Here is a 13,435-nt window from a genome sequence, read left to right as displayed (position 1 = left end):
TTTATTTTTAAAAATTTCTATTTATAATTATACCTTTTTGTACCCTGTGATTTACATATTAAGGGAATTTAAAACCAAAAAAAGTTACAATTTTTAAAAATCTGACTTGTAAATTTAAATTATGGAAGCAGAAACTAACACACCATTGTAAAGCAATTATACTACAATAAAGATGTAAAAAAAATTAAATTAAAAAAAATTTAAATTATGGATGCTGAATCCGGCTCTTCAATATCAGATAAGAAAATAAAAGATAAATACTTAGCATATAGTGTTTAGGAACTTGGTAATTGAAGTATTTATTTCTTTAAATCTAAGGTATTCAGTATCTCTCCCAAGGCCAGTTGAGGCTAGGCCGCTTGAGATTTTTTTAGCCGCATTCTTTTCTCCTAAATAAAAAATGCATCTAGATAACCATCGTACATTACACTTACAGGCTAATAGAACCTAGCCCATTTTCCTGCCACTGGCTTTGAATCCTGGACTGCCACCAGGTGTCATGCTAGCATTTTAATTGAAGCTTAATAGACTTAATTAAATATTACTGATCTGGTCAAGTTTAACTGTACTAAATTTATATCATGAAATGGGAGTATAGTGGAGAATTACCAAGTTAGGGGAAAAGGCTGTGAATAAGTTCTTCTTGTGAACTAGAAAGAAACAGCTGACTCAGGAGTATTTCTCCTTTGCCCAGCCTCAACCCCCTTGCCTCACATTGTTACCATCCACCACAGTAAACTCACAGTAAAGCACATATTTGTGATCATGTGGCCGGCAATGAAATGAGACTTCCAAGGCCCTGCTTTTAAGTCAGTGTGGTAACACACACAGACCGCCCCCCCCACACACTCATACACACACTCTCACACTCAACCTGAACCTTCCGTTTAAGATGACTCTGACCATCACAGGAAGTTCAAAGTGTACATTTGTGAGTTTGGAGCAACAGCTTAAATAGTTTATAAGCTACCTAAGTAAAAATGCAGTTTCTGGCTATCCTGTGTACCTGTGTGGGAGGATTGGGCAGGCAGCCCCAGGACCTGCTCACCTGTCCCAGAACACCTCATGGCAGCCTTCCTAAAAGTGGATTACTCCTGATTTCTTGGCCAAATTTCTAGGCTGAAAGCCTCGGCTAATGCAAAGCCCCACTTCCTGTGTGGAACTTTGTCTACCTAATGCAAACCTAAACATGCTGAAAGCTTTTCCCAGAAGGATTTCTGAGAGGCATTTCTGTGCTGACAATTAGTCACAGACCCCATGTGCGCATTTTGCAGATGCCCAGTCCACTCATGCCAACATGTGGTGTACGTACTTGAGAAGTTTGTTCCATGGCTTCAGAAAAGATAATGAAGAAACAAAATGTTAAACAAATGCAGCGTCTCTTGTTTGCCACGGAGGCGTTGATGAATGAGCTAATGCATGCAGAGTACAGGGCAAAGCAGCATACACAAGCCAGTTGTTATGTTTCAACACTTCTTAGACAAAATAACCCTACTGAGGATGAGAGTGGAGTAAAAGGCTTAAGTGATAAAGCAAATAGGTTACTTTGTGCAGCACATTTAAATTTTAAAAGGCAGGAAGTATTTTTAAAATATATATACGTTCTACATTTAAAACCTAACATTAAAAGAAATTTATACAAATTGCAAGATAAAAGATTTATGGGTTAGTCCTGAGATTCTGATCTTCCCCTTGAAGTAGTATAGGTAGGTGAATTCAAGTAGATTTAAAGAAAATAAGAATAATGTTCTTCACACTACTTGGAAATGTAGATGTTTAGGTTAAAAAGTCATCTCAGTGAGAAAGAACACATTTTGTTCCTGGTTTTGGCACCCAGGAGCATAAGGTTGCTTTAAAAATTCATAATCACCACTGTTGTAATTACATAATTATTTCTAGCAGACAAAAAGAGGTAATTACCAAACCTGAGTTTTGGTAGCACCATTCACAATTCTATGCCTGAAAAATCCTATTCACCTCCCTAAATATCTCTATTTAGCAAGCCACCTGATCATGGAAAATTAGATTGGAATTTGATTCTTTTCTTAAACAGTAAAACTTGTCTAAATTATTAATCTGCTTAATTTGAGCTTTCTTTTTAGTAGGGAAGTAAACAAGTAGATATTTGAAATTTAAAGTTACCCTTTGGGCTTAATAAGTGTGAGGATTTTATATGTTTTGTCAAGTGGACTGGATTAAAATTGGAACATGAATGTTCCCTGAGATGTTGTGCTATGCGGCCTTATGTGCTTACCTTTTCCAAAGATTTTACCATGCTTCTGTTTATTCATGGATTGTAAAACCACACATGGGCTTTTTTGTTTCTACAGGTCTCTGCCTGGCTGTTCTTTCCCATATCTTCTGTGCCAGGTATTCCATGTTTGCAGCTAAACTTCTGACTCACATGATGGCAGCCAGCTTAGGTACACAGGTAGGAGAGCGCTGGGATTTCCCACTTTCATGTGATGTTCATGTTTCTTCTTCTGTGATCCTTGAGCTGAATGTATAAGTAAAGTTTCATCTCAATTTAGTTGAAATAAGCTTGTTTAAATTATAGTGGAGGAGGATGGGGAAGGAGAGCAGTAAGAGTATCAGGTCTAAAAAGTGTATTTTGTGAAACTTCTACAGAGAAATACCTTAGTGTCACTGCTTACAAGAAAATAACTGCTGCTTATCATGAAGCATCATATTGTCAATTTATGTATTACTAATGTGTATATATGTTAAAATGAGCACATTTTAATTTAATCTGAATAAAATATGCTCTGTTACAGATCCTTTATATGGAGGGCATTAAAATGATATATACTATTTATTTATTTATTTATTTATTTATTATTTGGCTGCATTGGGTCTTTGTTGCTGCACGCAGGCTTTCTCTAGTTGCGATGAGTGGGGACTACTCTTCGTTGCCCTGTGCAGGCTTCTCGTTGAGGTGGCTTCTCTTGTTGCGGAGCACAGGCTCTAGGTGTGCGGGCTTCAGTAGTTGTGGCTTGGGGGCTCAGTAGTTATGGCTTGCGGGCTCTAGAGCACAGGCTCAGTAGTTGTAGTGCACGGGCTTAGTTGCTCCGCAGCATGTGGGATCTTCCTGGACCAGGGCTCGAACCTGTGTCCCCTTCATTGGCAGGAGGATTCTTAACCACTGCGCCACCGGGGAAGCCCAAAATAATATATACTTTAAGACATCTGGATAATATATTTTGCTTCATTTAATATTATAGAATACAGTTTGGTAGAACATTCTTTTTTGAAAAACCGTTTCTATGGCAGAAGAAATAGTGTGAAAAACATTGAGTCATTCATTAGCATGCATTTTAAAGCATACAGTTTAAAGCCCAGAAGGCAGATCAAAAAGATGAAATTAAATGCCTTTTCTGTCCATAAGGTATTCACAGTCTGGAACAGTAGATGTACATACAGATAACTCTAATGCAGTGTAATTAGTGTGAACACAGACTATTTGTGAATATAGTTGAGGACTTAATATTTCTGCGAAGGTAAGGGAAGTCTTCACAGAGGAGGTGATATTTGGGGTGGGCTCAAATGAGAAATTCATGCAGTTTGTTGATTAGGAGTAAGATGGGCATAGACATCTATATAAGCAAATAGGAAAAAGCATTAATCACTTCTACTTGAAGACTGTAATTACAGATTCAACTGGAAGAATACACTATATAATGTTATTATTGAGAAAACTTTGTAATATTGTTTTATAAAATTTCCTCTTTTCTGGGTAGGTGGGTGCACATCTGAAGTGCAGAAAATGCTGGTGCCTTATTGCGTGCTGGTGTATGCATGTGTTCAGTTTACGTAAATTTATTGTGCTGTCCTTACACTTAGGAATTGCACGCATTTTAGAATGCTATTTAGAATTCTATTGGACTCCAAACAGAACCTTTAAAAATAATACTAGAGGAGGAGCTGAAATATAAAATGGAAGATTATCTGGGACATTGGACTTCTCTTGCCTTTTTTGGTCCCAGGAGTGAAAAATGACATGAGTAAATTTCATGACTCTATTTTTTAGGGAACAATGAAGTGCTGAATTCTAAGTAGAAGATCCCAGATTGTGCTTTTAAAGTACCTATGAACTATGAGAGGTAGCAGCTGTTACCAAAGGGGGGCTTACATTGAGTTTGACAAGACTATTTATATTGCCTTGGTAGCTATCTTAGTTGTCTGATCTTGCCTTTGCTTCTTGTATTTAAGATCTTAGAAAACCCACCTTCCATAATTAGAGTTTACTTGGCTGTATTCACCACCCACTCTGGTGATTTTTTGGCAGCAGAATTTGTACAAGTCTTAATTATAGAACCATAGAATTACAGACAGCTCTTCAGTGTCCTAGCAGACAAATTTGCTCATGTCTAGGGATGTAAAAAAAAGACAGGATTTATATCTTGGGACACTGCCTTCAGATTCACATTATACTTAACATTAATTTTGGAGAAAATAGTCAAATCCATGTTATTCAGTATATTTTTAGAATAGATAAAGCAATGTGGCATGAAAAATCCTACAATGTATGACTTGTCACGTGACGTAACTAAAAAAGAACTTCCGTAGTTTATTTTTGGCAGGTTGTGTATAGAAAGTACTGTTTCCTCAAAATGTTTTACCTATCTACTTTGATTTTTTAAAATACTCTCTAAATTAAAGAGAATAATTTTCTCCTTTAAAACCTTTTAGCAAAGGCTTTAAAAAATTTTTAGACTCTCCAAAAGAAGGAATGAAGCTGACTGCAGGAACTTGGGCCTACCCTTTCATTTATGAATTTTAAAATCACGTTTATATCTCCAGTTACAGAATCTTGCCAGTGGGGGATTCCAGTTCCAGTCTTGGACCTCTCATTTGGCCTCCATCAACTATATGTTCACATTCTTATAGTTTAAGTTTCCTGTAGAGAAGTCTTAAAAAATACAGTTTGGCCTATGGGTCTTTGGCTAAAAGAGTAAAATTTCTCTAGCTGACCTCAAGTGTTTGAGTTGTGAATGCTGTGCAGACAGGTCTGCCAAGACCATTTGGTTTTAAATCTTTATTGCTGGCCTAGGAGTATGTCGAATGGCTTTTGTGGAAAGGGGAAGAATGAAAATGTAATGGCCTCTGACTCCCTTTCAGGGCAGTGTGTCAGTGAGGGAAGCAGTCAGCATCAGGAAAATGTGATAGTCTGTATTTCTCAAAACATATATTATATCTAATGTTCTTCCTTTAAAAGGCAAAAGATTCTGCTTTAATCTAGAATTTATGTCATTCAAGCATCTTTGAGAACCACTGACTATAAATTACCAGCAGGTGGCAGTATAAGATTTTTTTTTTTTTTTTTTTTTTTTTCCAAAACCGGTTTTTAGTCTCTAGCAAAGATGGAGTTCAGTAGAGAACTTGAGATGTTTTCACAGCACTTCTTGCACTGGGCTAGAGAGTATTCTTCTGCAACTTAGCAAACATGCATTTGTGATTTTCTGCCTTTCTCTTTTTATCCCCTTTGTTCAGAATTGAACTAATGAGTCTGAAAGGCACTGTAAGAAAGCTTGTGCATCACTAGCTTGGACTATATCTTTCTGTCATTTATCATTTATAGTTAAATTCAGGGTATAACATTATTTTCATTATATTTATGTTGTTATAAGCTTTAAGAAGTGTGTTGTTGGAGAAAAGTATGTTTATTTAAATGTCACAGAAGTTTTAAGATAAGATCTGTGTTTTCAGTATTGTTTATTTTAAAAGTATGTATTTTTCTTCAGTGCCAAGTTAATGTTTCTCACTTATCTAAAAGAAAATGATTAAATTGCAAGAAATTGTGAGATCATTATCTTTAAATATGAAGGAGAAGAGAGCAAACAAATTTTCATGGCACTGGTGATATTTCTTGGGAAAACATCTAATTATATCTTAGGAATTTTTATCTTAGAATCACATTGCCAGCCCATGTGTGCCCTGATAAGGCTGGTAAACAACTAGGACAAAGGACAAGTTTGCAGTTCAGGGTTCTCAGTTCTGGGGGTTCTGTCAGGAAAAGCAATTCTCCAAATCTAAAAAAAGAACAGAAGTTTCCTCATAGAAAGATGATAAGATAGAACTGCATTTACTCTGATTAATAAACTTAACCAGAGGGAAACGTTTGTTTATTTGTTTTTTTCTCTGTTTTTTGTTTGCATGGCTTAAGCACATTTTTCTGAAACTGAAGAGCAAATTAGTCTAGAAAAAATGTATGTAAAAATACTCTGAATTCAGATGACACCGAATAGCTGAGAATTTGAAATACTTAAATATGAATTTTGGGTAGCCGCTGGATGTATGGGAGTTTTAGCTTCCGTAGGCCTTCTCCGTAACAAGGGACAAGGAAATCGCCTTAAAATTCAGAGGACTGTTCTCTGGAATTTAGCAAAAAGTTGGACTGTAAGTGACTTGTCCAGTTTCCTTATTCTGTAATGCTTTGGGATGTCATCTTGCAATGTCATTTTGTTTCCCGGGTAGGATCCTGTGTAGATACTCCTGCCAATAGATTCTGCTTTAATCTGCAATTTATGTTATTTTAGCTTTGAGTATCTAGCATTTTTGAGACGCAGAATCATTGGCTGTATGTGAAGGAAGCCAGAAGCCAACTGTGACCTCTTCAATACTGATTCCTTATGGCTACTCCAGGGTCTGGTTTCTCTCCTGGCAGCTTGCACTGTTGTGTTGAGTCTGTCAGCTCAGGAAAGTCATTGTGTGTGTAGGGTCTGAAAACATGTATCTTATAGGCATATATTTGTGGATTGAAGCAGAGTCAGACAGAAATTGTAAAATGTTCATTACTCAGAACAGATTTTTCATTAGTTGGAAGTTTTAGTTAATTGCTTGTTAAGCAGGGTATCCTTTGTTATTTCTGCTTTTGTTATTTAAGAAAAAGGAATTTAAGAGTTTGAGTACAAGAATAAAAATTGGACCTTGCTTTGAGGATTGGGAAGCACAAAGGATCATTATTCAGTGAAACATCTATGATCATTTGTTAGTGTAGATGTAAATGGATTAGGAAGGTGTTTCCTAAAGTTGGATGTAGGCATCTTGTTAAAATTCAGCTACTAAATCGTTAAGTCTGGGCGGGTTTCTGGATCCCACTAGTTGAGAGATTAGGTGAGCTCTGTTAGGACCCAGATACACTTCTGGTTGTTGTTGCTGCTACTGCTGCTGTTGCTGTTATTGTTTTTATTATTACTATTATTATTATTACTAAACCCATAGTACTAACCTGTTTTCTTTACTATAAAAATTATTTGTGGAAGAAATTCCATTAATTAAATTTTTACTTCATTTAAAGTGTCATTGCCTTGAAACCGCTTACAAACATTTATCTTTCCATCCTGAAGGGTAAACTTCGGCTACCGTTTCCTTCTGGCTTTCTTTTTTTCCTCCTGGGTTACTAAGAAAAGATCCTCAGACATGGGAACTAATGTAGGACTGAGAGTGCAGACCAGACTTTTATTTTGGTCTCTCCAATAGCATTTCACACTTGCAGAACTTCTCAGTATTGTACGTGGACATAAACCACTAGAAAGCAGGTGTAACCAGCACCTCCACCACCATTTCTTTCCTATAAAGAGCTTGTAAGCGCCTCCACTTCAATAGTATTGAGTATGTAAGGCTTTTATTTTTTATACAAAAAATTGTTAGGTATTTAACTGTACCTTTCCTTCACATAGACATTAATTTGGTGAACATGAATAAAGAGCATTCTGCACACAGCTATGAATATACATTTGAGTTGAACTTATTAAACTATTTGATTCTAGTTTAGGTAATGTCATTAATGTGGCCAAAATAGTATCACATTCATGACTATGAATGCCCATTCAATCATCCATCGGTGAAATTAAAGCAAAAAAAAATTGAACAAACCCTACTTATTCCCCATCAGGATCACCATTCATCTATGAACTCACCTGCTTCCACCTCATCTACCATATGCACAGTATTGAGACTGTGCAATGGGAAATACCAAGCAAGATATATACACGTGCAGCATGTAGATAACAGTCTGAAAAGGAACCTTATGGTAAGAATGAAGTTGTTTGTAGAAGAAAGTCTCCTCTTCTCTAGGATACTAGGTAGTATTGCATAAGCTGTAGGTGAGGGCCTCAGCTTGAAAAGGCTCCACAGAGCAAGTGGAATCAGACTTGGTTGTTGAAAGATGGATAAGATTTGAAGAAATAGGATGTGGCACATTCTAGGCAGGGGAAAAGAACAAGAATAAAGACCTGAAGGGTTTAGTGACCCTGGGAGTTCCACTTAGGTAAGACCTGCCCCTGGGCATAGGGAACTAGATAAGCCCATTGAAGGTGAGGTCGTGTATATTGTCTGAAAATTGGTGGGGGTCACCAATGGAGTAGTCCGAAAGGGCACAATGTGAAAGGATTGTTCCAAAGGGTTGATCTGGCAATTAGGGTTTAAATAAAAAATGGATTAAAGTAGAAGAATGGAATTCGGGAGATGGGTTTAGTGAGGCAGGGTGGGCAGCTTTTACCATCATCTGGTTATGTTGGGTCACAAGCGTGGACAGTGGTAGTGGCAATGAGAATTCAAAGGAAAGAAGAAGAACTAATAAAAAACACCCTGTTTTGTGCTATGAAAGTATTACTGTTTTAGTTTTCTATTTAAATCAATACAAAGGTCACACTGTAAATTTTATTTTACTTAATAAACGTATTAATAAACATTAATATAATACCTACTAAGCATTATATGAGGTTGGCACTAGTACTCTTCCTATTTTACAACTGAGGAAACCGAGGCACAAAGAGTTTTAAGTTATTTGTCCTAGGTCACGTAGCGATATGTTACAGAACTGGAAATTGAACGTAAGCACCCTTTAACCACTATGTATACTGCCTCATAAATCGTGAATTAATGAGATATACTCTGTTACCAAAGAGATAGACTTTTCTATTTAAGTCATTTGACTTAAATAGAAAAGGCCAGAAGTTTTAATAGATGGAGAAGGATACATGCAATTTTGGGCATTAGGAATTTAGAGTTCCCATAGCACATTTAAGCTACTGATTTCAATGTTAGCTACATAAACAAGTGTTGACACTATAAAATAGTTCTTTGGGACAGGTTGAGGAGAGAACCTGATTATAGAATACATGTAACTAATGTCACAAGGGCTTGCCTTTATGGCATTGAACTGTGCCATAAAACATTTACATGTATTGCTTTATTCACTCCTTGTAACAACCAGATGAGGTGGGTACTTTTTTTTTTTTTTTTTTTTTTTGCGCCACTCTGCGGCATGTGGGATCTTCCCGGACCGGGGCACGAACCCGTGTCCCCTGCATCAGCAGGCGGACTCTCAACCACTGCGCCACCAGGGAAGCCCAAGGTGGGTACTTTTATCATCCCTATTTTACAAATGGAAAGAATGGGACTAAAAGAAGTTCAGTTACCTGCCCTAACCTTCAGAGCTAGAATGTGGCAGCTGGAAGGGTCTGAACTCAAGTCCATCTACTTCCAAAATCTGTGTGTTTTAAGACACTGTGCCGTGTGGAATGAGAAGGATCATTAGAAGCAGCTAAATAAAGCATAGTTAAAGTTTCTGAGGCCAAGGAAGGAAAAAATGTTTCAAATGGAAGGATTTAGCATGAGTGGGAGATTAGTCCTCCAGTTTGGCAAGAACAAAGTCGCTGGAAACCTTGGTGAGAGATGATGAAAATAAGACACAAAATGTTAGGGAGTTCAGTCGATCGGGAGGAAATGGAAGGGCTGTTTCGGACCACACCTGAGAGAAGCTTGGCGGTGAAAGAAGGGACCTGTTGGGGCACAAGAAGCGGGAACAGCTCTGGCGCCTCTGATATAAAAAGCTCTCTGAGGGGAAGCTGGACCCTGGGGCTACCAGCTACCACCCACCAAAGGGGTAGGTCTCCTCCTCTCCCATCCCACTCCCCCTCCCACATTGGTATTTTTCTTTTGTTGAAATAGAACTTTCTTTAGCAGTTTGATGAAAGGGTAATAGGAATTAGTAAATTTCTCTGTCATCCATGTTTTTATTTATACTTTTTTACTTTGACATTTTTTATGCCTAAGACAAGTAACTCCCTGCTCGTGTGCCTAACCTAATCATGTTATACCTAGGAGACGATTAAAGCTCTAGTTTGAGCTCATATTTCCCCCCCATTTCTTGAATCCAAATTTTCTTTGATGACCTTACATTTTTGGTATTATTATAATTGAATTTCACGTAAACTTGCAATCAGTCATGAAGTAAATCTGTAGCTAGTGCTTATGAAATAATTTTATAATCTATTCTACAACCAAAAATATTAATATTATGCTATTCACACGTATGTGCTTTGAGGGATTAAGATGATATTGGTATTTAAATGGAGGAAAACTTGAAGAAATAATATGTTTTATGTTTGCTTTCTTCTTAAGAACATATTTTCTTTATATGTCAAAATTTTTTATTCTTAAATCTTTTAATAATAAAATCCAGCTCCTTTTTTCCAGCAAGCTTTCAAAATTCAGCTCAACCATAGATTCACTAAATTGAAAATAAGTGGACGCTGAAGATACAAAAATAGTATCATGGTCACACTACTGGGAAATTCAAACTTTCCCGAGTGCTGAAGTAGCAAAGCAACAGAAAGAGTGAGTAATATTCTGAATGAGGCTACAGTGACATTATCATGTTTGCAACATGGCTTTTGTTACTAGGAAAAATTGTGAAGCAAATCCAGACTTTACCAGAAAATACCAGTTTGGGATCTTCTGTTACAGCCTCAAAAATATAAACTATCCTTGACTTTTAAAAGTCTTCTTTTGATCTCCCTAAGTAAGGAAAATCAGCATCTGAGAAAAAATGTTTTTATGAAAGTTTAATGATAGCTCTAAAGAACTTAAAGTAACAAATATGGAATGTAGGAGGAAGAGTCCCATTTTTGGAATTAGAGGACCAAATGGGGGAGTATCTCTGAGCTGCAGTCGGAAAATCATTGGAAAAATAATAAGAATGCCTGGGCTTCCCTGGTGGCGCAGTGGTTGGGGGTCCGCCTGCCGATGCAGGGGACACGGGTTTGTGCCCCGGTCCGGGAAGATCCCACATGCCGTGGAGCGGCTGGGCCCATGAGCTATGGCCGCTGGGCCTGTGCGTCTGGAGCCTGTGCTCCGCAACGGGAGAGGCCACAGCAGTGAGAGGCCCGCGTACCGCAAAAAAAAAAAAAAAAAAGAAGAATAAGAATGTCTGCCTTGCAGAGTTGTTAAGAGGATAATAGGTCATATTCAAAAATCTAGAAACACAAGGCCTGGGGAACAAACGAGGGGCAAAGGCGGAGGGTAAGGATGATTCCTGCTGCCACACAACACTGCAGAGGCCCGTTGGGTTCTGCTCTGAGTCCAGTGCTTCCTAATGGGCCTCTGGAGAACTGAGCCTGCTTTTCTCTTCTGGAGGTTTTCTTAAATCAACAGTAAGGGCAGTGAAAGTTTCTTCAGCCCCACCGTTTTTAAATAATTGGCTCTATCATGCCTATTATCACACCTCTCACTGTACTCTTCCAGAAGGGTTTTTATGTTGGCCTGCATTATCTTTAGACACTATATTAATTTTTGCTTTGTTTATATTTTTCAAATGGGATTTTTTCCTCCTAATCTTAAGTATCTTCTAAGTGTTGTGTCTTTATTGCTTGTGTTGCATTGTTAGAACCTTAAGAACAGTAGAGATGTAGATAGATATTTGAAAAAAAACTGCATGTGTGTCTGTGTGTATATGGTTTGACCTTGGGAATGTGGATGTGTGTACATTTGAAATTTGCAATAGGCATTTAAAAAAATTTTTATAGAAGTATAGTTGATTTACAATGTTGTGTTAATTTCTGCTGTACAGCAGAGTGACTCAGTTATACATATATTCTTTTTCATATTCTTTTCCATTATGGTTTATCACAGGATATTTTTATTTTAACATCTTTATTGGAGTATAATTGCTTTACAATGGTGTGTTAGTTTCTGCTTTATAACAAAGTGAATCAGCTATACATATACATATATCCCCATATCTCCTCCCTCTTGTGTCTCTATCCCACCCCTCCAGGTGGTCACAAAGCATCGAGCTGATCTCCCTGTGCTATGTGGCTGCTTCCCACTAGCCATCTATTTTATATTTGGTAGTATATATAAGTCCATGCCACTCTCTCACTTCGTCCCAGCTTACCCTTCTCCCTCCCTGTGTCCTCAAGTCCATTCTCTACGTCTGCATCTTTATTCCTGTCCTGCCCCTACGTTCTTCAGAACCTTTTTTTTTTTTTTTTTTTTTTTTAGATTCCATATATATGTGTTAGCTTACGGTATTTATTTTTCTCTTTCTGACTTACTTCACTCTGTATGACAGTCTCTAGGTCCAGCCACTTCACTACCAATAACTCAATTTCGTTTCTTTTTATGGCTGAGTAATATTTATCACAGGATATTGAATATAGTTACCTGTGCTATACAGTAGGACCTTCTTGTTTATCCATGCTATATATAGTAGTTTGCATCTGCTAATCCCAAACCCCCAATCCTTCCCTCCCCCCGCCCCCCGGCAACCACACGTCTTTTCTCTGTGTCTGTGAGGCTGTTTCTCTTTCGTAGATGTGTTCATGTGTGCCATATTTTAGATTCCACATATAGGTGATATATGGTATTTGTCTTTCTCCTTCTGACTTACTTTGCATAGTATGGTAATCTCTGAGTTCATCCATGTTGCTGAAGGTGGCATTATTTCATTCTTTTCTATGGCTGAGTAATATTCCAGTGTGTGTGTGTGTGTGTGTGTGTGTGTGTCTAGATAGATAGATACACACACACACACACACACACACACCATATCTTCTTTATCCATTCATCTTTCAGTGGACATTTAGGTTGTTTCCATGTTTTGTCTGTTGTACATAGTGCTGCTATGAACATAGGGGTGCATACATCTTTTCCAATTATAGTTTTGTCTGGACATATGCCCAGAAGTGGGATTGCTGGATCATATGGCAACTCTGTTTTTAGGTTTTTTTCGAGGAACCTCCATGCTCTTTTCCATAATGGCTGCACCAGTTTACATTCCCACCAACAGTGTAAGAGGGTTCCCTTTTCTCCATACTGTCTCCAACATTTATTATTTTTAGACTTTTTTAATAATGGCCATTCTGACTGTTGTGAGGTGGTACCTCTTTGTAGTTTTGAATTGCATTTCTCTAATAACAGTGATGATGAGCATCTTTTCATGTGCCTATTGGCCATCTATATGTCTTCTTTGAAGAAATGTTTATTTAGATCTTCTGCCCATTTTTCGATTGGGTTTTTTTGTTTTGTTTTTTGATACTGAGTTATATAAGCCATTTGTATATTTTGGAAATTAAGCCCTTGTTGGCCGCATCATTTGCAAATATTTTCTCCCAGTCCTTACGTTGTCTTTTCATTTTGTTTATGGTTT

At 37.5% G+C, this 13,435-nt stretch overlaps 1 protein-coding gene across 1 annotated transcript in view; it reads left to right on the top strand.

Annotated features, from left to right (window-relative positions):
- The window catches only part of ADGRV1 (adhesion G protein-coupled receptor V1), a gene marked incomplete at its 5' end in the record, with an annotated part of 528,497 nt that overhangs the window by 235,763 nt on the left and 279,299 nt on the right, over positions 1 to 13,435 (top strand). Inside the window, one exon of the mRNA XM_082623775.1 lies at positions 2,331 to 2,431. Within this exon, the coding sequence (XP_082479901.1) occupies positions 2,331 to 2,431 (101 nt within the window). The remainder of the gene's footprint in view (positions 1 to 2,330; positions 2,432 to 13,435) is intronic.

The sequence above is a fragment of the Mesoplodon mirus genome (genome assembly GCF_964341445.2).
Source record: "Mesoplodon mirus genome assembly, chromosome: 5".
NCBI classification, from domain to species: Eukaryota; Metazoa; Chordata; class Mammalia; order Artiodactyla; family Ziphiidae; genus Mesoplodon; species Mesoplodon mirus.
Note: the sequence above shows the minus strand (reverse complement) of the source record. Positions and strands in the feature narration are given on the sequence as shown.